A 25,217-nucleotide genomic window follows, 5' to 3' on the forward strand; every position below is an offset into this window, starting at 1 on the left:
CAATATGGCACCTGCCAATGAGCTCGGGTCTGCAGGCCAGGAGGTGCCCCAAGGGAGTTGGGAACCTGTTGCCCTGTCCGCAAGAGGCTCACTGCTCACTGGCGGCGGCCATTTCTGGGCTGGTCTCTCCAACCGCTCAGGAGCCCACCCGCAGTCCGAGACGCAAGGGAAGGGAAATGTAGCTGCTCCACCTACCCTTGTCGCTGGTCTCCAAGCCTCTCGGAGGCCTTTCTCCTTCCTATTCTCCTCCGCAACTTCTTCCCATGGTGTCTCCTGTAGTTTCAGGCACCCTTCCTTCCGACCCTTGTCTGATCTATGTTTGTCTGTCTATTTTTTTTCGCTTTCTTCTAAAATCTGTCTTTCTTGCAGAGATACTTTGCCTGGTGGTTTTTCTCATCTGCCATCTTGACTTCCTCCCCTGAAAAAAATCATGATTAGCTTTAGGTCTACCAACTGCTATTTGTTTTTTACTTGTCTCATCTGCTTTTTGCTCTTGGACTAATCAAATATATACATATTTATATAATATAGAATAGCATATATAATTAAATACTAATATATAACTATTATATATAATAGCATAAATAGTATAATTATATACTATTATATATAATTGTATGTTTAATTCCTATATTGGCTTTTTAGCTGTATTTCTTTGCATTATTTTTTTGTAGTGGTCACTCGACCTACAAATATGCATCTTTAACTTACCACAACCTACTTAGAGTTAATATTGTACTACCTCATGGAACATATAATAATCCTTCAACAGCATAGTTTCAATTTGCTCTCCCTCCTTTGTGTTACTGTCATATATATTTTATCTACTTACATGATAAACCCCACAATACAGTGTTTTCGTTTCTACTTTAAAGAGTCATATGATTTTTAAAAAATAAGAGAAGAAAAAAATCAACACATGAGTCCAGTGGCAGACATGAGGGTGTCCTGCTGAGACCTCCCTTCAAGAAAGCTTCTGTGAGCAGAGACACTGATGGACACTGTCCAGTTGTCCCACCTGCAGGTCTGCCGCAGCCTTCACACTGGGGCCGTGCTGTCCGCAGGCTGCCTCCAGCCAGTGACTGGGCACAGCAGGGGTACTAGAGCTGGGCCGTTCTCGGCTGACGTGGGACTGCTCTCACAGGCATTTTTTGCTCTGGAGCTCCCAGCTGGCCTGGCCAGGATTTTGTCAGAGCCACACGACAGTGCAGATCAATGCACAAGACATTTATTGGACATGGTAGGTGAAAAGCATTTAGTTTATTGCAGTGAACTGATTTGTACCTTCCTGGAATGGCTTCCTTATTTAAAAAAATCTCTCTATTTTCAAATGTTGAAGACATTCTTTGTTAGGCAAATCAGCTTCCTTTTCTATCTGCTAATCTTCACCGAATCACATCTTGGTCTCGGGGACAGTTTGTCCTCCATCTCCCACTGTCAATAGCTCATCTTCACACTTGCATCTAATCTGGAGCACAGATGCAGCAGCCTGTTCTCACCCATAGTTTTAACCATTCACGGGTGGCCTAGGACGTTGATGACATGACATAATTGATAGTCCTCCTGAGCTGCCTGGTGTGCAGGCGTGTCATTTGAGGATGAACGTAACTGGCTGACCTCCCCACCACCCCCCGCCACATCTCAACACAGCTTTACTGTTTGCTACTCACTTCAGCGTCTTGGTGAAACAGGAGATGAAAGCCCAAAGTTTCAAAGAGGTCACTGGCCTCGCATAAGTTTGTTTGGCCCACTGTTGTCTTATATTATATTTAGAGAAATACATTGGTTACTAATATTTTTTGGACACATTTTTTTTTAACTGAAGTCCATAGTTTACCTTAGGGTGCACTGTTCGTGTTGTATATCCTATGGGTTTTGACAAATGCATAATGCCATGTATTCACCGTTACATATCATACAGATGAGCTCTATTGCCCTAAGGATCCTCTGTGCTCTGCCTGTTTCACAGAACACGTGGGTGTCAAAGGACCTGTGTTGTTAATGCTCTATATCCACAGCGATTATCCTAGAGTATTTGTTGTACTCTGTACAAACTCTCAGTTGTATTTGGAACTTCATCACCATGATCACGCCATTTCTATGGGAACACGTGTTAGAACTCCAAACAAATAAGTTATGATGGAACACAACTCGTCACTAAGTTGAGGCCACCTGCAGCCCAGTAAGGGCAGTAAGACCGTTTGACAAGCAGACATCAACCACTTCAGGATTTTGTGCAATGTGGGCTGAATCTGGAATTTGTGTGTTGAGCTACATCATGTCACTCTGTGTGCGTGTGTGTGCACACGCAAGTACATATGTCTGAGCATTCACGTGTGCATGTGTGTGGAGGTGAAGCTTCATCACAGTTCACCCAATATTCCAATTGAAAAACTTTGCTTCTAAGAACTTTGGCTCGAATAGGCTTTGGGTGTTACATTGCCTTTCTCCTTTGGAGCTGGGTGTCATCAGCTGCAGACCAACTAACTTCAAGAATCTTTTTTTGAATTTCAGAAGAAAGTTACCTAGTTCCCAGGGCAACGAAGCCAGGTACGGACAAACTTCTTGAAGCTCTAGGCAGTGGTTCTCAACCTGGATGGACATAAAGTCACCAGGCAGCTTTTAAAACCTACCAATGCCTGGGCCCTACCTCAGACCAATTGAATCAGATTCTTCAAGGTGGGGCCCTGGGAATCAGTGTGTGTGCATATGTACACACACACGCTCCCCCAGGTGATTTTAATGTGCAAATTGGGTTGAGAACCACTTCTCTAAGGGGTGATGCTCAAGCTTGTACCTCTTCAGGTGCATTGCTGGCACCCAATAATCTTATCTGAGCAAGGATCCTGTCCCCATTCTCACAGATGAGCTGTTTATAGACACTTTTCTTTGGTGACATTACAGCCACCTGAAACATCAGAAGAGATGTTTCCTTTTTAATAAACAATGTTCTCTCTTTCAAGAGAGGAGGAGGAGGCAGAATTGAAACCTACTAAGATAATTGAAGCAAATAGCTCCAGGCACAGATAACAAAAAGTTCCTCCACATATCCTTAAATAAAGGCAATTGCTGCTTTTAGAAGAAACATAATTTGTACTAAATCTTCCTCTCTTTGGAATTACCTGTACATGTCTAAATTAACTTGTAGTTGCTGAGACATTTCTTATTGTTGAGAGAACAGTCTCCCTCTGTTCTCCTTCTCCAAAATGACTTGCTTTTATTTCTTTTTTTCACTACAGGTCGGGAAAGCAGGAGGAGAGGAAATCCTTTATGTGTTTAAAGGGAACATGTGAAATCTTATCAAAACAGGAATCCAGTTAAAAATACTTTCTCTCTGGTTCATTCAACAGTTGAGTAAGGGGTGAGGGGTGAGGCAGTTTATAAACATCAGTTCCCTCGGAACAGAGCAGTCAGTATCCATACCTACCATGAGTCAAGCCGCCAGAAGAGGGTCATTTGTGGATTAAACAACCAGAAACCAACACTCAGTGTCTTAATCAGAACAGGAGGCCACACGCAGTTACTGGCTCAAGGTAAATCAGGAGTGAAGAACACTGATCTGCTTTAGAAACTAAGCTGGTTTTCTTCTGGGGGTGGGGAAATGTGCCCCCCCCCCTCGGGGGCTGGGATATCTGCTCCTATGTGCTGGTCCCTTCTCCCTGAATCCACAGGTGACAGCCTCAGAGTTCATGGCTCTGGGGTGAGGAGAAGGTGAGCAGGGCCAACATCCGAGGCAGCGGGCAACGGAAAGGGGGAGGCAGGAGTGCAGATGGGAGACGGGAGAAGGGTGTGCCCTGAGCTTGGATCCGATCTGTGATTCGCTCACTCTCCTTGCATCTGACTCAGCTCTGAGCCAGGAGAAACTTACATGGACTGTAGAAGCTGTCACTTGCTGGTCATTGACGAGGGCAGGGACGAGAGTGTGGCTGTATTGACTGGTCAGCCGGGATCACCATCACTTCAGCAAAACAACTCAACATCCACGCTCTGTGCTGTCATCATAGCAGGACGCAGATGGCTTCTACATCGTCACCGCACCTTCCATCAGACTTGCTCCCCTCGTGTCTGGCTGCACCGACAGGTTGGTTTCGTGACAGCCAGGAACTCGGGTGTGGAGAGACGGCCTGGGAGGGTCCACAGTGCGTTCACACAGGCAGGACGATGCGGGAGCCTGGCCCCCAACACACAGTCCAGTGGGCCAAGCTTGCCGCTTCTCTCTGGAAAGTTTGGCTTCTCTTTTTTCCAGAACTTGACTTCAGGATTCTGTAAATAAAAACAACAAAAATAATATCCGGGCCGGGCGCGGTGGCTCACGCCTGTAATCCTAGCACTCTGGGAGGCCAAGGCGGGAGGATCGCTCGAGGTCAGGAGTTCGAGACCAGCCTGAGCAAGAGTGAGACCCCGTCTCTATTAAAAATAGAAAGAAATTATCTGGCCAACTGAAATATATTTATAGAAAAAATTAGTCAGGCATGGTGGCACATGCCTGTAGTCCCAGCTACTGGGGAGGCTGAGGCAGGAGGATCGCTTAAGCCCAGGAGTTTGAGGTTGCTGTGAGCTAGGCTGACGCCACGGCACTCACTCTAGCCTGGGCAACAAAGCGAGACTCTGTCTCAAAAAAAAAAAAAATATCCGTTTACATTCACGCGTCTAGTATACACAAGACACACACACCACTCTTCCGGTCATTCTCTTGTGCCCAGGCCGCCCCCCACCATCTCCACCCTCCCTTTTCCTCCGGCTTCCCTCTGGGCCTGGCCAGGGTAGGGGACAGTGATGGAGAGCAGAGGGTAACAGCCCCTAGGCCAGCACTGGTTTCCATGGACTCACAGAATGCCTCATTTTCTGCCATGGTATCCCTCGCAGCGTCACCTCCCTCCAACGAGTCCCATGCCGAAGGAAGTGTGGTGGAAATGGGCCTCGAGAAATTAAGTAACTGCCCAGTGGCCAGGGGAAGGCCCCCCAGAAAACGTCTTTCTCAGTCTCGGTCAGTCTGTCCACCCCACTTCCCTTGCTAGGAGACTGCTTTGGGCAGGGGAGTGTAAGGCAATTCTGGCTGATAAGATGTGAGGAAAAGTTGTGGGAGGTACCCCTGGGAAGGGATTCCTTGGAAGGAGTTGCACAAGTGAGAAGTTTTCTCTTGTTCCTGTCTTTAATACTATTGTCTGCATTGATACCTAAAACTGCAGATGCCATGAGGAGACCCATCTGAAGAGGACATCACTTTAAGAATGGAAAAAAGGATAGAATCTGGGTCCTCATTGTTGGCACTGGGCCCCTGATTAAAATAATCCTGGCATTATCCTCACTCACCTGCTTTCTTGTTTTATGAGACCACAAATATTCCTCTAATGTATGGATAATATATTCAAACTCCTATGGTTCCAGCTCCTTTCTGCTGAATCTGCTGTTACTTGCAGCCAAAAGCACAGTGGAGGTAGATTGTGGTTCTGGTATTCACTTCTATTAGCCAAGGGCATTGTCTAAAGGAAATAATTCTGTTCTGGTTGTTTTTTGGATTCTCTTTTGCATTGTCTTTGTCCAAACTGCTGTATAGTTCCCTTAGCTGCTCACCCTAGCCGAGTATGTTCAAGTATTATAGAAGAAGAACTCTAGAAATTTAGGACTCACTATCTTTGTTCTGAATCGGCTGCCTTGACTCTTCCCTATTCTCAATTTTCCCAGCTTTCGACTTCTTCTGCATCACCCAGTATGTGATTTCCCCTCTTCCTCGGGTTTGACTTTGGGTACTCCTTCTCCATCACAGCTCTGACTTCCATTGGTTAAGGTTCGGGGTCTCCCTCCAACTCTGCTGCCTTTGCACGACTCAGGTAAATGTCCCTGGGATTTCCCACCTCAGTGCTGTCTTCTTCATTCCCGTTTGGGTCATCTCAAGATCTTTGCTTCTAAATCTTTTTTTGTTTTTGAGGTTCTACTGCTAGCACATCTCCCTACTCAGACCAGAGTTTTCTCCAGTTGCTGAGACTCCTTCGTCTCTCTGTCTGCACTGGCTCTAAGTTCCCCCCTTAAGTCCTGAGTTGTCTTCAACTTTGCTTCCGAGTAGGGTCGCTCGTCTTCTGTGCGCACTTTATGAAAAAAGCCAGCTGTAGGTGTTACCCGGGAAGGATGCCTTCCTCCACACAGCTCTGCACTGTTGTCTCTGCCCCTCCTCAGACAGGAATTTACATCCTGCTCTGGATGTTTCTGATGGAAGAAGAGGCAATCTCAGACCAGACACAACTCTAACCACCTTTACCCCCAGGTTCAGCAACCTGGGATTTTTCTGTCTGATTTTTCGGGCCCATGATATGAAAACTACGTTAGGAGGCAAGAGGTATGCAGAAATGTACAAAAAGTTTCTCTGTCCCTGTTTTAGCAGGAGATGCCTGCCTACCTCGAAGGTCCCTTCCAGTTCTTAAATTCCATTCTTCCAAATAAGACAGTAAAATATTCAACTTCACGGATTGCTAACAGATTCTTGGACTGAAGCACGAGCCGCCCTCACCATGCCTGATTGGATAACAATGCAAAGTACAATGGTATAACATGTGCAATGCATTGTCTTTCCTTTTCAAAAACTCATTTTATAAAACTCCTTAATTGAATCAGGCTTGAACTTCCTGTGGCATAAAACCAAATAGAATTACACCGATGCTAAAAATGTAAATGTATCCCAGATACCACGGACTGATATATTCATGGGAGCGTTTAAGCCTAAAGACTGGCGTGCACACATTGTGATAATAGAGCCGAGCCTGAGGATCAGGCATGTGAGATATAAACATTTACAGGAACTTTGTTTAATTCCCTGCTTTCTTAGGATTGTAAAACTAGTCTTGACCTTGGAATCCTAGAATGTCAGACGTGGGAAGGCCTCTAAGAGATCATTGGTTCATTCTCCAGATGGTGGAAGGATGCCTAGAGGGGGGAAAAGACACTCTCAAGGGCATTTAAAGTACAAATAGAGCCGTAGCCAGGTCAGTTCAACACACCTGCATTAAGCGTCTACTTTGTGCCTGTCACAGCCCTGGGCATTGAGATCCAGACGTAAAGAAGAGACAGCAACTACTCTTGAGGTAGCCCCAAGTATTTGGATGTCCAGATCAGTTCTACTTTTTTCCTTAATTGTGAATAGATTTCCTGAGAGATAGGAAACTCTGTATTTTAGCAGAGCATACTTAAGAGACTAGGAAAAAATAAAGGGCTATCTCCCTGTCTCCTGGTCTTGAGCCCCATTCCCTGAGCGGAATCCTACCATGAGTGGCAGAGGGTCAAATATTATAGCTCTGCCCCTGGCAGGTCCTTTTTGTGCCTTTCGTTCCATTGCAGAAGCTTATTTCTTATTATTCATTCATAACACATCGGTGGGTAGCCACAGCCTGGTGACATTTCAGCTCATCATAGTCTCCCTGTTTAGGGGCAGGTTAGGGGATATCCCTTGGAGAATGCATGCACAAAATGCTTCTTTTCTTTTCTTTTTTTTTAAAGGATCGTCATCAGCCACTCAAGGAGGAAAATTGCGCAGGATGATGCTGCTGTACTAGTGTGAAGATTTTGGCTGTGACGATGGGGCCTGGTATCTCTCTTTTTTAGTGCTGTTGCCAGGCAGACTTGTTACTGACACAAATTTCCTCTCTGATAAGTTGAACTCTCCCCCCTCCCAACTTCATTATGCCTGCAGCCGGAGCTCTGCTGTAGAGGAAGCCACGCCAGACACTCTGATTCACGTGCCTAAAATATCAACTGGCCTGGGTATGCGAGTGATGCGATAAATCTGGAAAACATAAATCAGATCATCAGATGCTATATCTGTTCCTGCACATAGGCTGCAGCAGGCATGGCGAAATGCCCTCCCACTACGCCCAGGAGGAGGTTAAAGGACATGGCTTACAGGCCAGGGAAAGCGGGGCAGAAAGAGCAGGAGCTGACTTGCAGAGGAATCCTTAAAACCACTGATATCCACCCCAGACGTCAGGCTGAGACCAGAGCTCAGCCTCAGAGACTGTACAGAGAGGCTGAACAAGGAAGCCCCAAGAGAAGCCCCAGTGTTAGAAAATCTTATAATATTGAGAACATGGGCCAGGGCCTAGTCCCCGAGTGTAGACATCATCAGAGAGAAGGTTGGCTTCAGCTTCACTAGGAATACTGTCAAGATGGAAAATAGAATCTGGTAGGATTCTGGAAGCCTCCTTAAAGAATATGTTGGAAAAAGACAACCAATAAGACCTCCCTTTAGTGAACAGAGAAAACTGCCTCCAGTGAGCCACTTAATCATTCCAAAGCACAGGAAAAAAGGAGCCTTGTCTCTGTAGCCAAGGCCAGGCCATCAGATCCCGGGGTTTCTTGACCTGGGGGCCTGGGGACAGCTGGCTTGTTCACAAATGGCAGTGCTCCTCCGGGTCTGACACGCCAGGATTCCTAGTTCAAAACTGGTTTGAGAATTGTATGAAAGTAAGGAGTGCGCCTACCTCAGATTGCTGGCCCTCAGGCATTGCTATGGCAGGGTTAGGTCCTGCCATATCAGTGTGACGCTACCCTAAAATCAGATCAGACTCTTTGGGACTTCATGCCTGGGGACTCAGGAGAATAAGGAGTGAGCAAGAAACGGGTGGGATGAGGTGGGAGCTGCCATTAGGAGCAGCATTGGATGTAAATTCAAGGAAATTAAGCAACGATTGAACGTTCCAGCCCAAGGTGTCCCAGAGTTACATTCTAGGGAGCCAAGAGGACTCAGGAGCAGACGGAAAGGCTCCACCTGACATCACGGTGTCAGATAAAGGAGGCCAGGGACCTTGTCTCCAGGCATCAGCCAGTGAGACCATCAATGTGCAACAAGGTGAGATATTGAGAAATTAATTACACTTTATCTTTTTTGCCACTCTGACCTATCAGCAAAAACAATGGAAAGATAATTTTCCCCTTTCCCTTCCAGGAAAGGCAGCCAGGTCTTTGTGTTCCCAGACCTGGGTTCCTTGACCCCAGGCAGGGAATTCCCAGCTCGAGGTGAATCAGGCCCACCTGGGGAAATAAGGCGGCTTCCAAGCAGGGAACGGGGTAGAAGTTTTTGTTCTTCATGAATAAGAGCTTGTCAGGGCCTGACCCCAGGAGGTGGCTGGATCCTGGGAACCTGGAAAACAAGGAGGGGTGGGTTTGCAGAATTCTTCATGTGGCCTGTCCCCTATACCTTGTGACCCAGCCATGGCCAGATGAGGGATGGCTATGAATGCTCATGGATCCTAGATATTGTTGTGGCTTTGGGAGCAGGGTTAGGGTCCTCTTAGGGAGCCCAAGGATGTGCAGAAGAGTCTCAAAGGGCCATCTTTGTGGTTGTCTGGAGCAGAAGTACCCAACAGAAGCAGGGACCAGCACATGACAGAGGCTTCAAAGAGCAGAAACAGACACATGGCAAGAATGACCCACACCAACTGCAGAATGAGTTGACCTTGATGATCTGCTGGGTCCAAGATATATAATTCTACATGGCCTGTGTCTCCTTCTCGCAAGCTGATCATGATGCAGAATGACTGACACAGCACCCACGGATCTCCAGTCACAAAGCATGCTCTGTTCTCTCTAGCAGGGCCAAGGCAACGGTTGCACAGCTGTGCACCATTTGAATGCCACCACCCAGCGATAAGTCCACACATGTGGGTTATTGGAGGAAGACATGTGTTGCAGATTGGCTAAGTCCAAGATACTGACAAGAAACATTACACAAGCTTTTGGATTTAATAAAAATAAGAATAATAATAATAAAAAGCTTCCACTCTTTTCATTGTCAGACTGCAAAACCAACAGCTGCACAGGATCAGGCACCAACACGCAGGGGCCATTTCCCTGCTTGCACAGGAAGCCCCAGAGTGCTCCGTATTTCTCTAGAATCACACCACGAAGACAGCCAAGGTCTCAACTCTGGCCCTGATTCTCTGCTGGCCTTGACTTTGCTTTCTGAGTTCAGCTCCCTCCTTAGGTCATCTCCCCAGTAGAGATAACACTGCCATGTCAAGGTCAGTGTGCAGCCCGCCATGCTCACAGTCCCATGATCTCCTGTGCCTGGTCAGTCGTCTCAGGGGTGGGGCCATGTCGCTCGATTGACTTCTGGATGTCCCAGAGCTGTCCCTCCATCTCTCTTTATCTCACTTCCTAATGTGCCCCTACATTCACCCCTCTTCTCCAGCAGTAAACTCCTAAGTGTTCTTTAAGGTCTAGTTTAAATATCTCTTCTCTGGGAATTTTCCCCAAAACCCCAGGCAGACTTCACTGCTTGCAGCTCCACCCTTGGCCCACTATTTTATTTCACTGTAGATTATAGTTAATTGCTTACCTTTCTCACTTATTAGATAGCAAATCAGAGAAAAAGACCCACATTTTATTAATTCCCTTGAGACTTGTGTAAATATAGATGTAATCATTATTTTTCCTGATGTCATTTACAAATTCATTTAAAAAGAAATACTGTGTAGGTGCAAAGCCTGAACTAGGGAAACATACAAGCCAACCAAGTCAAAAACGCTGGTAAAATTGCCTATCAAGAGATAAATTTCTTTTAAAAAAAAAATTGGGGTAAAAGATACATAACATAAAATTTACCATTTTAACAATTTTTAAGTGTACAGTTCTGTGGCATTAAGTACATTAACATTGTTGTGCAACCATCACCACCATCCACCTCCAGAACTTTCTCAGTCTTTCTCAACCAAATCTCTGTATCCATTAAACACCAACTTCCCATTCCCACCCCTCCCACCCAGTTCCTGGCAACCACCATTCTACTTTCTGTTTCTATGAATTTGACAACTTTAAGTATCTCATATAATTTGAATCATATAATATTCGTCCTTTTGTGACTGGTTTACTTCACCTAGCGTAATGTCCTCACGGTTAATCCATGTTGTAGCATGTGATATAATTTCCTTCCTTTTAAATACTGAATAATATTCCATTGTATGTGTATACTTCATTTTGTTTATCCATTCATCTGTCAACAGATACTGGGTTGCTTGTACCTTTTGGCTACTGTAAATAATGCTGCTATGGATATACAAATATCTGTTCAAATTCATGCTTTCAATTCTTTTGGGTATATACCCAGAAGTGGAATTGCTGGATCATATAGTAATTCTATGGTTAATTTTTTGAGGAATTTCCATACCATTTGCCACAGCAGCTATACCATTTTACAGTCCCACCAGCAATGCACAAGTGTTCTAATTTCTTTGTGTCCTCACCAACACTTACCAGTTTGTTTTCTTTCTTCTTCTTCTTCTTCTTTTTTTTTTTTGGATAATCCTATTGGGTGTGAAGTGGTATCTCATTGTGGTTTTGATACGCATTTCCCTAGTGATCAGTGATGTTGAGCAAAAGATAAATTTCTTTACTTTTTTTTAGATTATTAAAGAAATACATCACACACTATAGAACATTTGGAAAATACAGAAATAAAAATGAAAGGAAAGTATAGGAACATACCAGAGGAAAAAACCCTTTAATTCAATTACCTAGAGATAAATACTGTTAACCTTTTGGGCTACACTTCCAGTCTTTTTTCCCAGATAAATCAATTTTTATGGTAAAAATTAATCTTCTTAGTAACAAGTCCTCACCCAGTCCTGCCCCCAGAAGGGAACTTTTTTGTACAGTGAATTATTTGCTAAGTTCCCTGAGGGCTATGCTGCAGGGAAAAAATATATCATTGGTTTTTGGTTTACTGCCAGGCTTTTGTTTTGCTGAGCAGGCATAAAACAAAGTGTACAAGCACAAACTGCTCCGGTGATGAGACTTTTAGGGCTGTTGATGTTGGAAGGGAAGCGCTCAGCCCGAGAAGAGTAACAGGTGAGGGGAGGCTGCTGGCCAAGGAAGAGAGCTTTGGAGGAAAGAACAGATGTCTGCGGAAGCATTTGATTACATTTCTGTAATCACACCAGAGCTTCAGTAAAATCTTTATCGCTCACCAGTGCATGGTGGAGTGTATTTGCTTGCTGGGAACATCGGGAATGTGCCAGAAGGTGAACGAGGCTGGAGCAGAAGAGAACAAGGGCTTGCCCCAGAGCTGAAACAGAAAGAGGTAGAACTCATGCACTTATAGATATGGGCCTTGAGAAAGCTTGGGCGGATACTACATGCTCACTGCTCTGTTAATATTTTCCCATGTAATTTAATAATCTTCTAAAGCATCCTGTCTGTAGCTAAGACTGTGAACTAGTAACAGTTACCAAAAATCCACTTTTTCCTCCTGGGCTCCTTTGCAGTTAGATGTAGCCATGTGACTGAGTTTTAGCCAAAGGAGAGGGGTTATGGTTTGTACCATTTCTGGGCCAAAGATTTTAAGAATCAGGGCTGCCCCTTCCTCCTCCTTCCCTGTCTGCAGCTTAATGAGGGTGGTAACAAGGCCCCAGGGGATGAGGGAGCCAAAGGGTGGAAAAAGCCTGAGTGTCTGGAAAACCAGCAGAACCACATGGCAGAGAGCCATCTGCTAACCGGGATCACTTGCTTCAGCCTAAGGCATGAGTTAAAAGTAAGTTTCTGCTGTGGCAGCAGCCTCGTGGGCCGTAGCTAATATACCGTCGATAGAGGCAAGGGAATTACCTACCACTCTGAGGGTAGATAGACCACAGATGGCTGGGGGAAATATTTTGAGGAGTGGTACTGTGTGGTGAGCTCAACTGCCCAGGAGTTGGGTATATCAGATAAAATGCTTTGGGCTGGAAATAACAGAACTGTCCAACTGAAACTCATGAACAAGACGGGATTTATTGCCTACCTGGGAGTCCAGAGATACAGTGGACTAACTACATTGATTGCTACAATGATGGGAGGACTCAATTTCTTTCTACCTTTCTTCCCTTTCGTACAAATGTTTGCTCCTAGGGCTAATGTCCTGGCGATTGCAGGAGGACTGGCTGCAGTGAGGCGCATGCGCTCCACCGTTCCCATGCGACAGGGAGATGCGTTTCCCATGAGCAACCAGCAGCAGCTCAAAGCTTTGCGCTGAACCAAACCCTGTGACCATGAAGGTCGGATTACCCAACGTGGGCTGGACCAATCAGGGCCATCTGCTGGCGCTGAAGATTGGCCTGGTCCCCCCCAATCTACATGACCACCACCAGTGACTCCTATTTCTATAAAGGGACACAGAGACTGGGTTGCCCAGTTGTACCGAGGAGAAAGTCACTTGATTTCAGGTTTCTCTAAAATAGAAAAAGTTCTTTTGAAGATGCTAAAAAAAAGTGAACTCATTTTCCCCTTTCGTGGATTGAAATATTGCTTTGAAAAAATTACTTTCTGCAAAAAACAAAAGACAAGAGGATTGAAACCATGAAACAGGTAAATGATTTAAAGACAAGCGCACAGATTCAACAACCTGGGGAAAACTAAACGACTTAGAAACAAAGTCCAGATATTTCAGAAATAATATTTTATAAGAGGTACTTTCATAGTGAGACAGTACAAGAGTACAGTACAAGAGGAATAAAAAAAGATAGTGGCATATCCCGATGTCATGTGTGGAATAATTAAGTTCACATTTGTTTCTCAGACTGTTACCTCTGCATTATTAAAATACTTTGCACACTTACGTGCATTAAGCCATGAGTCAAGGACACTTCTCTATGCTAAGTTCAAGCTAGATATGCTGATCTCAGCTGCTCCTCCAAACAGTATAAATTCATTTTCCTGAACACAATACCATGTCCTAGAAATAAAAGAGAGGTAGTTAGGTGAATGTTTTTCTTCCCATACTGCATTACTCTTTACCTTTAACATAGGAATTAGGTAGGTTTCACTTGTTAGTTCAGAGAATTAGGCCAATTATTTTAATGCACACAAAAATAATTTGTTTCAGCACAGACTCTCTTTGATTGACTTAAAACCCCTGCTGGTAAAATCTGCACAAACAAAAGAAATGTGAAGAGATCTGCTATAATAAGATTAAGCTCAACGGCAAGGCAGGTGCTGAATTTAAAATTAATTGGCAACACCAACCACAAAATGGTCTAATTCCCCCTTTTTGCTGCTTTATGGAGACAACAAAAGCAAGGGAGCCCACGCTGCTTGTTTTTCTGTCCCAGCCCCCCCAGTGCAATCCTCGTCTTTCCAATACAATCCTCAATGTCCAACTCAACTTCCACTTCCTCCACGGAAACTTCTTGAACTACTCCAGCCCTTATCTCCCGACTTCCTGGCACTCACTGGAAGGGCACTAAGGAATAGGCATAACAAGCTCAAACCGTGACGTCAGTCATGTCTGCCGTCACCCCAGATCTCAGTCTGCCAGCTGTGGGACTGGGGGAACCACTCTGAGCCTCAGTTTCCTCCTCTGAAAAACGGGACTAAAAGAGCAACTGTGAAAATGAAATAAGATAATGCAGGCAGAAAACCCAGCACAGTGCCTGACTAGAAGCCGCCAATTAACATCAGCTATTGATAATATTTGTATATAGTCCCACCTGACTTGGAGTAGGACATTGGCTAGATAGTCCAATTGGACAGTGTGCAACCCACTCCTCTTACGCTGAACTGGAGGGAATTAAAATGCTTTTCAAAGTGGAGATGACTGTGGGCCAGGCTGGGGGGCAGGGCAAGGGTTGCACTGAGTGAGTACCTATTCTGAGGCAGGCCCTCAGCGAGAACTCCACAAATGCAACATGAAACAACCACAAAATTCCAACCCATGCAAGTGACTGAAAGAAACTCCGGGGCTGCTGCTATCAGAGAAAAAACTAGAACAGGACTGGGAATGTTGGCACACCGTTCAAAAGAGCACTGCTAGTCAGAACTGTTTGTCTGATGCCTGGTCAAACAGACATTCAGGTCTTGCCAGAATTTAGAAAGGGGCCAAACTCACATATGAAAATTTTATGTCTTGGATTCTTAGTCCATCTGCTACAACAACATACCATAGATTGGGTGGCTCATAAACAACAGAAATTTATTTCTCACAGTTGTGGAAACTGGGAAGTTCAAGACCAAGGCGCCCGCACATTCAGTGTCTGGTGAGGGCCCTCTTCCTGGTTCATAGACAGCTGTCCCCTTGTGGTGTCTTCTCGTGGCAGAAGGGGTAAGGAAACTCTGCAGTCTTGTGAGGGCACTAATCCCACCCCCGAGGGCTCTGCCCTTACTACTTAATTGCCTCCCAAAGCCCCACCTCCTAATACCCTCACCTTGGGGATTAGGATTTCAACATATGAATCTGCAGGGGACACAAACATTCAGACCACAGCCGATTCTAATTGGGTTGGATGGAAGGAGAAACACTTAACATGTTTAAGAGAACCCCACGTTTTTAAATCACCTAAAAAAAAGAGTCAACAAATGAGCCATTTACAAAGGATCTTTATGAGTTTGTTGATTAAAACAAGTCTGTTAGGCCCTGAATTGAGCAATACAAGTTAATGGCACTTGCGTTTGGAGTGATGAAAGTCTATTTCTTTCTCAAATACAAATATCCATTGCTTATTAGCGATTTGTAAGAGCCTGAACTACAGAATGATGTAAATCAGCATCAGAGCTCTGACTACACTCTCCACAAGGCATATGTTCTTGAGCAAGTGTCAGTTTCCTCATTTATGAAATGGGAATAATATCTTCCCCATCTCATTATGTTTGCTGTAAGGACTAAATGAGCTAATTCATGCAAATAACTCAGCCTAACACCTGACACATAATAAACATGCAATAAACGCAAGCAGTTATGATAATAACTATTCCACAATTCAGATTTCTTCTTTCCTTAAACATTGTTTTCAAACGCTCTGACTGTAGTTTGTTTAAACACAATCTTTACATGAAACTTGGAAACAGGACTTCGCTGTTTTGAGGAATTAGCATTTTTTTTAACCAATAAATCTTCTGAGTAGTGCTCTGTGGATATTAAAAATGATAAGAATGAGAGTTCAAGGCCGGGTGTGGTGGCTCATGCCTGTAATCCTAGCACTCTGGGAGGCCGAGGCGGGTGGATCGTTTGAGCTCAGGAGTTCGAGACCAGCCTGAGCAAGAGTGAGACCCCGTCTCTACTAAAAATAGAAATAAATTATCTGGCCAACTAAAATATATATAGAAAAAATTAGCCGGGCATGGTGGCACATGCCTGTAGTCCCAGCTACTCGGGAGGCTGAGGCAGTAGGATCGCTTAAGCCCAGGAGTTTGAGGTTGCTGTGAGCTAGGCTGATGCCACGGCACTCACTCTAGCCCGGGCAACAAAGCGAGACTCTGTCTCAAAAAAAAAAAAAGAATGAAAGTTCTCACTGAAAATCTGTGTAGGAGGTGAGAAAATCAGACGCAAAGGTGAGGGAGCTCAATCTAACTTACAATTACTTACCTGAGAAATCAGCTTTTCTTCCAAATTGAGCTGTTTTCCTACCCTCAGCAAAACATGCTTCAATTTCATCTCTGACTTGAGAAAACTTCTATAAATCAAATACCTACCAAGTCATCTATGCTCTTGCACTGAATCTGGGAAACGCTGAGTTATGACATTATGTACCTAACACTGCAAAAATGAACTAAAAGAGTAATTCTCCTTAGAGAGGGTTAAAGAATAGGGTGTCCTTTGTATACAGTCAGAGGTGATGTCACTGTCTCCCTGTCACTGGGAGGGTGCCAGGAGTGGTGATAGGGCTGAGCCTTGAGCAATGATGGATTGCATCTCTCACCTGAACGCTTTATGAACAATAACCCCTTTGTGAGGCCATGGGCCCAGGCCTTTCTGCTCGTGAGAGGAGGTGCAGTCACATGACCTGCATGAGGACTGAAATTTCCATGTCAGCCTTCTTATAAAAGAGCTCTAACCATGAAGGTAAAAGCCACTGCTGGGGACAGGCACTGGTGAGGCGCTGAGAATGCAGGAGGGACCCAGACTGGCATGGCTGCTGACTTCCTGGAGCTTCCACTGTAGTGGGAAAGACAGCAGATAAATAACTGGGCCAACGTGGATCGGTTACAGTTGTAACGAGTGCCACGAAGCGTGGTTCAGTGTTGGATTTTATATTGAGACCTCACAAAGACGGGGAGGGAGAGTTAGGCAGGAAGCTGAAAACACATATTTTATATCAAAACAAGCATGGAAACATGATGTAGAGCACAAACCTTGCATGTTTTGAAGATAAAGCTGGAGACAGCAGAGAAAGATCACATGGGCTTGGGGTGGGCCTGGCTGTGCCTCATGTTCTCTCCAGCGTTAGGTGTAGAGGCTTCTGGGTGCTGGGGGTGGCTGAGTAGGAGGAGTTTGAGAAGCCCTGGCAGGGGCACAGAGGTGGAGCCCGCCAGAGGGGAAGTCCTCTAAAACACTGAGAATACCTACTGATGGCTGGAGGGCGGCCCGTGGCCAGGAGATCCCCAGCCCAGACTGGCAGCCACCGAGGCCCTTTCTTGGCCACGCCACTCTCCACGTTATGCACATGGCATTCAGTGCTGTCTGCTCAGCCAAGGCTGCTCCGCATTTTATGCTGCCGTCTAACCTTCTTTCATGGTGGTGATGAAGCTATTTGTCTTGAGACACAAAGGTGCCAGCATGTGTGTGTGTCTGTGTGTGCATGTGTGTGTGCAGAGGAGACGGTGGGCTCAGAGGTGGTGGCCGTATATCATGTCAGCCACCATTTGAACACTTCCCCAACGCTCCAGCCCCAGCCCAACATCTTCAAACTTCTCCGACTAGACTTTTGTATGTGAGGCATTTCTGACATGTGGGCAGGGAGTGGTCAGCTTGCCGTGGGATGAGGAGTGACTGATGGCAAGAGAAGGCAATGGAGGTAGAGAGGGCAGCCTTCCCCGTCACAGAACATGTGGGGCCGAGGTGGTATTGGCTGCAGGGAAATCTCTGGGACCCGGAAAGCTCATGACATAGTAGAACCTGAACGCTTCTGGGGACTCACCCCAGAACTACTGAGTACCAGAATTCTTAAACATCATCAAAGTTACAAAGGCCCTAAGCGAAACACATTAAGGATAACTGAAAAATTAAAATGACCCCTTCAAATCTTTAATAATTTGGTTACTACAGGGCTCCAGTTATTTGGAATGGTATTTCCCATTCCTACATCCCTTGGCACGCACCATTAGCAGTTGTCTTGTTATCAGAATAGTTTGTTGCACACAAAAAGATTTTACCTTTATGAGAATACTTACAATGAACATAGAAGGCCGGTGTTGATACATGGATGCTGATAATTAATCTCATATTCCCTAAGACCAGCATTTCTGTGCACTAGCTCCACCAGAAAATTTAATTTCTTAATATTAATATAATTGAATACATTTTCTTAAAAATCTGAGAATTTAATTTACAGTATGCTGTGATTTGAATTATCTCCCAGAATTCACATGTTGGCAACTTAGTCCCCAATGCAACAGTTTGGGGAGGTGGGGCCTAATGGGAGGTGTTTGGGTCATGAGGGCTCCACCCTCACAAATGGATTAATGCCATTAAAAAAAGGGCTAGTGGGAGTGGCCTCCCTCTCTTGCACTTTTGCCCTTCTGCCATGTGCTGATGCAGCAAGAAGGCCCTCCCCAGATGCTGGTGCCTTGATCTTAGACTTCCCAGCCCCTAGAACTACGAGCCAATAAATTTCTGTTCTTTATAGATTACCTAGTCTCAGGTGTTCTGTTACAGCAGCACAAAATGGAATAAGACATGGTATATTTCAAACCAGTTAGAGAAAGGATGAAATATTCAATAAATGATGTTGGGTTGATATGCTACTTGTTTTTGGACAGAGAAAAGGTAGACTCTGCCGCCCCATCTCACACCTTATCTAACAATTAATTCCTTATGGTTAAAGAGCTAAACAACTTTAAAATATGTATATGTGTGTAGGAGAATTTTTAAAAATAATTCTGAGATGAGGACAGTCTCCTAAAACAAGACTCCAAATCTAGAAACCTTAAACAAAATAACAGATCCGATTACATGAAGTACCAAAGTTTGCATCCAAAAAGATACCACAAACAAAATTAAAAACAAAATGGCCAAACCAGAAGCAAATAGAGGTAAACCCACAAGCTGCCTCCCCAGGTAATCTCTGCACACTAGAACTCCTCTTATCTGTAACACCCAGCCTTCATAGAATGTTCCTATCTCTCTTATACAACATTTTTTTGGGGCCAAGGTTTATACAGAAAATTTTATTTGTACATCCTCCAAATTCATTATGACATTTTAAACAAAGTAGTATGTGGGGGGGAGAGGGTAGGAATTTTCCAGTTACTTTCCAGTTGTAATTAGAAGAATGTCAGAATCACATGCAGATGTTTTGAAAACTGCCAAGTGTCAACAACAAGATGTGAGTGGGGCTGTTGATGCCTGCACACATGCAAATGTCTGTTAAAAGTCATACTAACTGTTTGGTGATCAGAAAACAAAGTTTTATGCATCTTATGAACAAAATAACTCGTTACATATATTGACATTTTCCTGTGTTTTAGGGAATTGGTTGGCAGTGTTATATTGGTAGAAAATAGGCCCCTACTTAAGTATTTTTGCTAAGTGTCTGGTGTTTAGGAATGGGTTCCTCATAGAATCAAGAGATGTTCGTATTCACAAATGGTAATACAGACTAAGGATTAGTATTGAGAAAATATATAAAATAGTTCGTTCAAATCTGAAGGAAAAAGACAAAATACAGAAAAGGATAAAACAATCACGAGAAAATGGGTGAAGAGTGGAAACAGACAATTCATAAAAGAAAAAATTGTGAGATTAGCCAATATATAAGAGCAATACTCAACTGTAAGCAAGGAAATGCACTATATACATTAAAACAATGAAATACCTTTTTATAATTTATCAGATTCATAGAAAAGGGAAAGTTAGATAATATTAAGAGTTGTTGAGAATTTGAGAAATCAGGCACTTTTGCATTACTCATGGCTGTGTGCATTGAGGAAGGCATTTTTCAACACAAATTAGCAGTATCTCTTAAAAATTGTAATGCACTACTTTAACAACTTATTTCTAGAAACCTATCATTCAGAAATACACATGTGCATGAAGACATGTGCATGAATATGAATAAATATCATGGCATTATCTGTAATACCAAAAAATATTGAAAAGATCCAAAGTGTACACCAAGAATTTAAATATATTATGGTGTGAAATACCATGGAGTTATGCAAAAGAGTAGGTTAGACTTACATATCCCAGCGTGGAAAGGTCTCCAAGGCATGTTAAGTGAACAGAACAAGTTGCAGAAAAATATGTGCAATAGTCCATATTTATGTGTGTGCCTGTGTATATGTGTAGGTAAATACTTAGGAAAGAGAATTGAAAGGACGCACCTCGAACTGTTGACAGCACTTACCTCTGGGAGAGAAGCAGTTGCAGGAGGCGGTGGTGGGAGATGGTATTCTCATTCACCAAGCATTCCAGGTTCTCGCTGCACAGTGTCCCTCTCTGCAATGACTTGCTTTGGCCAATAAGTGATATTGGTCTCTTCTGCACAAAATGTTAGAAGTCAGAGCATCGTTTGCCTTGTCTTTCGCCTTCTGCCATGAGACTGGCAATGTTCCAGATAGAGTTTGGGTTCTTCCACCCATTTGGGTTCTGGAGTGAAGATGATAACAAGCAGAGCTATAGAAGATTCATGCCCAACTTCTAGTGTGAACAAGACATGAACATTTATGGTTACAAAGCCACTGAGATTTGGGGATGTTTGTTACTGTAGTATCATATGGCCTACACTGACTGCTATAAATAAAGGAAGACATCTATAAGTTTTCCTCCATATATTCTTCTATCAGATGACATGTATGTATTAGTTATAAACTAATTTTAAAAAATGACATCTCAGTGAAATTACAAATGACTACATGTCAAGGACCTGCAGGATTGTTGACAAATAGAAACTTTGGAGGCTAAATCCTAGAATTCCAAGGGCAAAGTTGAAGTGCCTGCCTGAGACCTGCACTGCAGGCCAACACACCATGGACCATCGCTACAAACTGTAGTGCTGTGAGAAGGTAAGAGGTGTGTTGTTAAGCTAGTGACCAAGAAATATGGTGATTAATTAGACAGGTAAGAATTCTTCTTGTGTATGGTAGTGGGGGGAATCAGGGCAGTAAGCATTCTACCCAGCCAGCCACAAGGCTGAAGGGCGTCCCAGTAAATGGTGGGACTGTGATGGTTGCTTTTGTAGACATTGTGAGACACTGCTCTTCAGTAGTAAGGATAAAGTTGCAATTATTGCCAATTCGCTCTTGCCTGAATGTGCCAGTCCCTTCAGATGTGTTCTGAATACAAAGAATTTGAGAACCACTGATTCAGGAAGTAGAACAGGTAATTGTGTGTAGACTCTTATTTCCTGGTGGCTGTTGCCCCTGGCTCAAGTCCAGATGCTCAACTTTCTCATTGATCGAGCACCTCCTCTTTGTCAGGCACTATAATTGCTGGTAGCAATACAGACATAATTCTTGCTCTCAAACACACAGTGTAGCAGAGGAGACAGATCAGCAATACATACACAGAGGCGTAGACAGAAGTAATAGCAGTTGTAACCTTTTTTTAAGGAGGTGGTAGTTTCCAAGCATTTATAATTCACACACACACACACACACACACACACACACACACACACACACACATATGTGCGCGCGCACACATAAAACCAACCCTGAAAGCCAAGTATAATTGCCCTACTTTTTCAGATGAGGAAACTGAGGTTGGGAGAAATTAATTATTAGCTTCCTTAAGTTTTGACAGCCCATAGAGGCTCAGTCTCAAGTTCTTCTTGTCTATACTAAGTAACCACCTATGCAAAGGGATGAATGAATAATAGCATCATAGTGAAACAAAGGGCCACCAGGCACAGAAGGGGAATGACTACACCTTGAATCAGAACTTTAACCTTGAGAGCAAGATGCGAAGGTTCAGCTTTCTGTTTACTTTGTCCCTGTGGGTGAAAGCAGAGCTTTGTTAGTGGAGCAGGCTGGAAATCTGACTTAGGTTAGTTATGGTTAGCATTCCTTCCATTTCTGCCTGCACCCTCCCCCTCCTAGTACTGGAAGTAAACATCTTACTTGCTCAGGGCATGGGGTGGGTGTAAGGAAAGCCTTCACAATAGGTCTGCTGTTGTGCAAAGAATTCTAGAAGATGCAGATCTAGGCTGTGGCAACATGCAGGGCCCCAGGGTCCAACCCATCAAGTCTCTTGTGTGTCTGAGGCTGGGGAATTGGTCACACGTATTTGCCATCAGCTCAGTGCTCTGTTTAACATTCTTCCTGGTTAAGCACTCTGCACACAGAAACACCTAGGAGACCTAACTCAGGCAGGTCTGTTCTCAGTTACTTAAGGGAGTTTAACCTGAACAAGGGTATAGCAGGGCTTCCAGCCCCAAGACTGTGTTCATATGTGGCTCATTTTCCCACTCAGCAGGGTGGGCTAAGAACAGTGAGTGGAGGAGTTTTCACCCAAAAGATCAGGGTAAGAGGCCTTAGTAGTGGTCTTGTTTTCCAGGCTCTGCTTTTGGGCTGAAGTCTCAGGGTTTAGCTGGCCTTTGTGCCAGAGGATCAATGAGACCCCAAGGACACTCAGAACAGAGCTGTTAGCCAGCGAAGAGAAATTCTGGACAACCATGGGAGAGGGAGTCAGGTTTGGAGAGTGGCTCGGCTCTGTATTTTGAATGGAAGTCAAGGCAAAAAGAAATTTATGAAATTCTTTTAACAGGTGCCCCGGCTGGTATTAAAATGGCAAATAGAGAGAGAAAGAGAGAAAATGTCAGTGAAGGATGAAGAGGCATATCTTACTTTGTGGCGTGAAGATACGCTTGGGAAATGTGGGCTTCCTCATGGAATAGGAGAAAACTGTACAAACATTTCGATGGAGCAACAGGTGAAGGTTTCATTAGAGTTGTGATTCCATGACATGTAGTATCAAGTTTATATTAATATCAAATCTTATTTTAATAGTGTTATAAGTGACTCTAGACCTTTAAATCATCAAGAGTCAGAAGGGTTCACTTAACCTTTTCAGTTATACTCAACTGTGCATTTTAGGGGAAATTTTGTGCTCTTGTGCAGTCAGCAATTGGGGTTCCAGTGGTGTACTCTGTTTTTGACCTCTTAAACTGTGTGTGCCTTGAGGAAGAAAGTGACTAAAAAAAAAAAATCTTTGTTTTCTCTGTGCCTGGAAGTGCCAGGGGCAGGATAAGGCCAGGATGAGGTGTTGGGTGTATAATGTCGGGTGGCACTCTCTCTCAGGGTTGTGCAAATGAGCTCCCTCTTAAATTTTGTGCTCTTAGTGCCTCACTGACCTCAGCCTAGTCCTGGCTCTGAGGTCAAGCGCAGTGCAGAAAGAATATTTCTCTCTCACAGTTCTGGGGCTGGAGAGTCCAAGATCAAGGTGCTGGCAGATTTGGTTCCTGGTGAGGACTCTCTTCCTGGCTTGCAGATGGCCACCTTCCCACTGTGTCCTCCCCTGACAGAGAGAGTCTGGTCTCTCTTCCACTTCTTATAAGGCCACTAATTCCACTGTGGGGGCCCCACCTTCATGACCTCATCTAAACCTAATTACTTCCCAAAGGCCCTACCTCCAAATATCACCCCACTGGGAGTTAAGGCTTCAACATTTGAATTGAGCCAGGGGAGAGGGGGACACAAACATTCGGTCCATAATCTAATGTATTTAAATTACACATTTTGGGTCCCCTGCTTTTGTACAAAAGTGTGATCAGAGTAAGAGAATTCTAAGATGGCTCCCAAGATGCCTACCCCCTGGTGTTCACACCCTGGCAATCCCGTCTCCTGAGGGCCTGACCTAACCAGGAGAGCTCTTTAAAAGAGAATCTAGAGGACAGAGAGACTGGAAGCATGGGAGGGATTTTCCTGGGGCCTTGAAGGAGCTAACAGATATGTGGTAAGAAAGCCACACAGCGAGGAAATGTGAGAGGCCTCTGGGGGCTCAGAGACATCCCCCGTGACAGCCAGCAGGAAAGCGGGAACCCCAGACCTACAGCAAAAGCATCTGTGTTCTGCTGATAACCACGTGAGCTTGGAAGAGGATCCTGCACCTCAGAAGAGACCCCAGCCCAGCTGACACCTTGATGTCAGCCCCTGAGGGAGAACGAAGCCACAGCAGGCCTGCACTTCTACTCCGCTCTCCTGCTGGCTGTCACCAGGGACTGCTCTGAGCTCCTAGCGGTGATCATAAACTTGTATTGTTTTAAGCAGCTAAGTTTATGGTAATTTGTTACACAGCAAAATAAGCTACTATGATCTTTCTGCAACAGATCAGTCCACGTCTCCTGGGTCCCTTTGTCTCATTAAAAACAGCTTTCATTTGGCTGTTGATTATATTTTTCCGTTGCATTAATACATAACCTCCTTTTTCCTTCTTCTTTTTTTCCCTACTGTTTCCTCTGGGAATTTACATAGTCATTCAAATCTGCTCCACACACGTTGTTAGTTGAACGTTCACAGAAAACTATGTTATCTCCTCCCTGCCCTCTACGAAGCATCTCTGGGGTACCCATTATTGTGGGGCCACTGTTTTCATCCTTCCAACCAAGCCTTCAGGGCTTCCAAAGCTTAACATCATGTTTATTACATAACAACAAGACATAAGCCAAAACAACTTGCTGCTGGGCTTTTAAATATAGCAACAGCAAAAAATTTTTTCCGGGCTTGAGGAAAACCACTTCAAATGTCTCCTAATTTCAGCAATTTTCTGGTCTATAGAATAAAAAGTCTAAAAATGGCTCTGGAGGTATTTAAGTGCGCTCACAGCGAACCCCCCACTCCGCTGTCAGACAGTGACGCGGGGCGGCACGTGCAGAGGGAAGCTGAGTGCTCTCCGCGCTGGCATCTGCAGCAGCCGCTCCCGGGAGCATTGCCTGAGCGGCAAACGCTCTCCAAGGAGAAAAGGGAAAAGGCCTGGACGTGGAGCCCTTCAAAGTTGGCTCCATGGTAATGTGACTCAGTGGCGTGGAGCTTGTTCCTCCCTTTTGTTCCCTTTTCTAGTTGCGGGGGCCCTGAGCGGTTGTGTTCATCTGGAGGGTTCAATTAGTTGCAAGCGTTAAAAAACCCAAATCAACCCGGCTTTAGAATAGGGGACTTCTTGGCTCCTGTAATGGATTGAACGAAGGTTGTGCCGTTTCTCTTGACCTCCTCTGTGCTGGTTTCATTCTGAGGCTCCAGCTCCCAACAAGGACCCCCACCTGGAATTGCTGAGCTAACCCCGTGGGACGAGGGTACCGCTTTCCTCTACTCCGGCCATCTCCCCTAGGCTGACT

At 44.5% G+C, this 25,217-nt stretch overlaps 1 protein-coding gene across 1 annotated transcript; it reads left to right on the forward strand.

Moving 5' to 3' along the window:
- The first annotated feature begins 13,007 nt into the window (after positions 1–13,007).
- Positions 13,008–25,004, forward strand: LOC123641472. The gene is given in 5 exon segments (XM_045556663.1): positions 13,008–13,105; positions 24,361–24,412; positions 24,415–24,492; positions 24,494–24,865; positions 24,867–25,004. Coding segments are annotated over 5 exon segments (738 nt in total).
- Positions 25,005–25,217: the final 213 nt, after the last annotated feature.

This window comes from Lemur catta, chromosome 1, assembly GCF_020740605.2.
Source record: "Lemur catta isolate mLemCat1 chromosome 1, mLemCat1.pri, whole genome shotgun sequence".
NCBI classification, from domain to species: Eukaryota; Metazoa; Chordata; class Mammalia; order Primates; family Lemuridae; genus Lemur; species Lemur catta.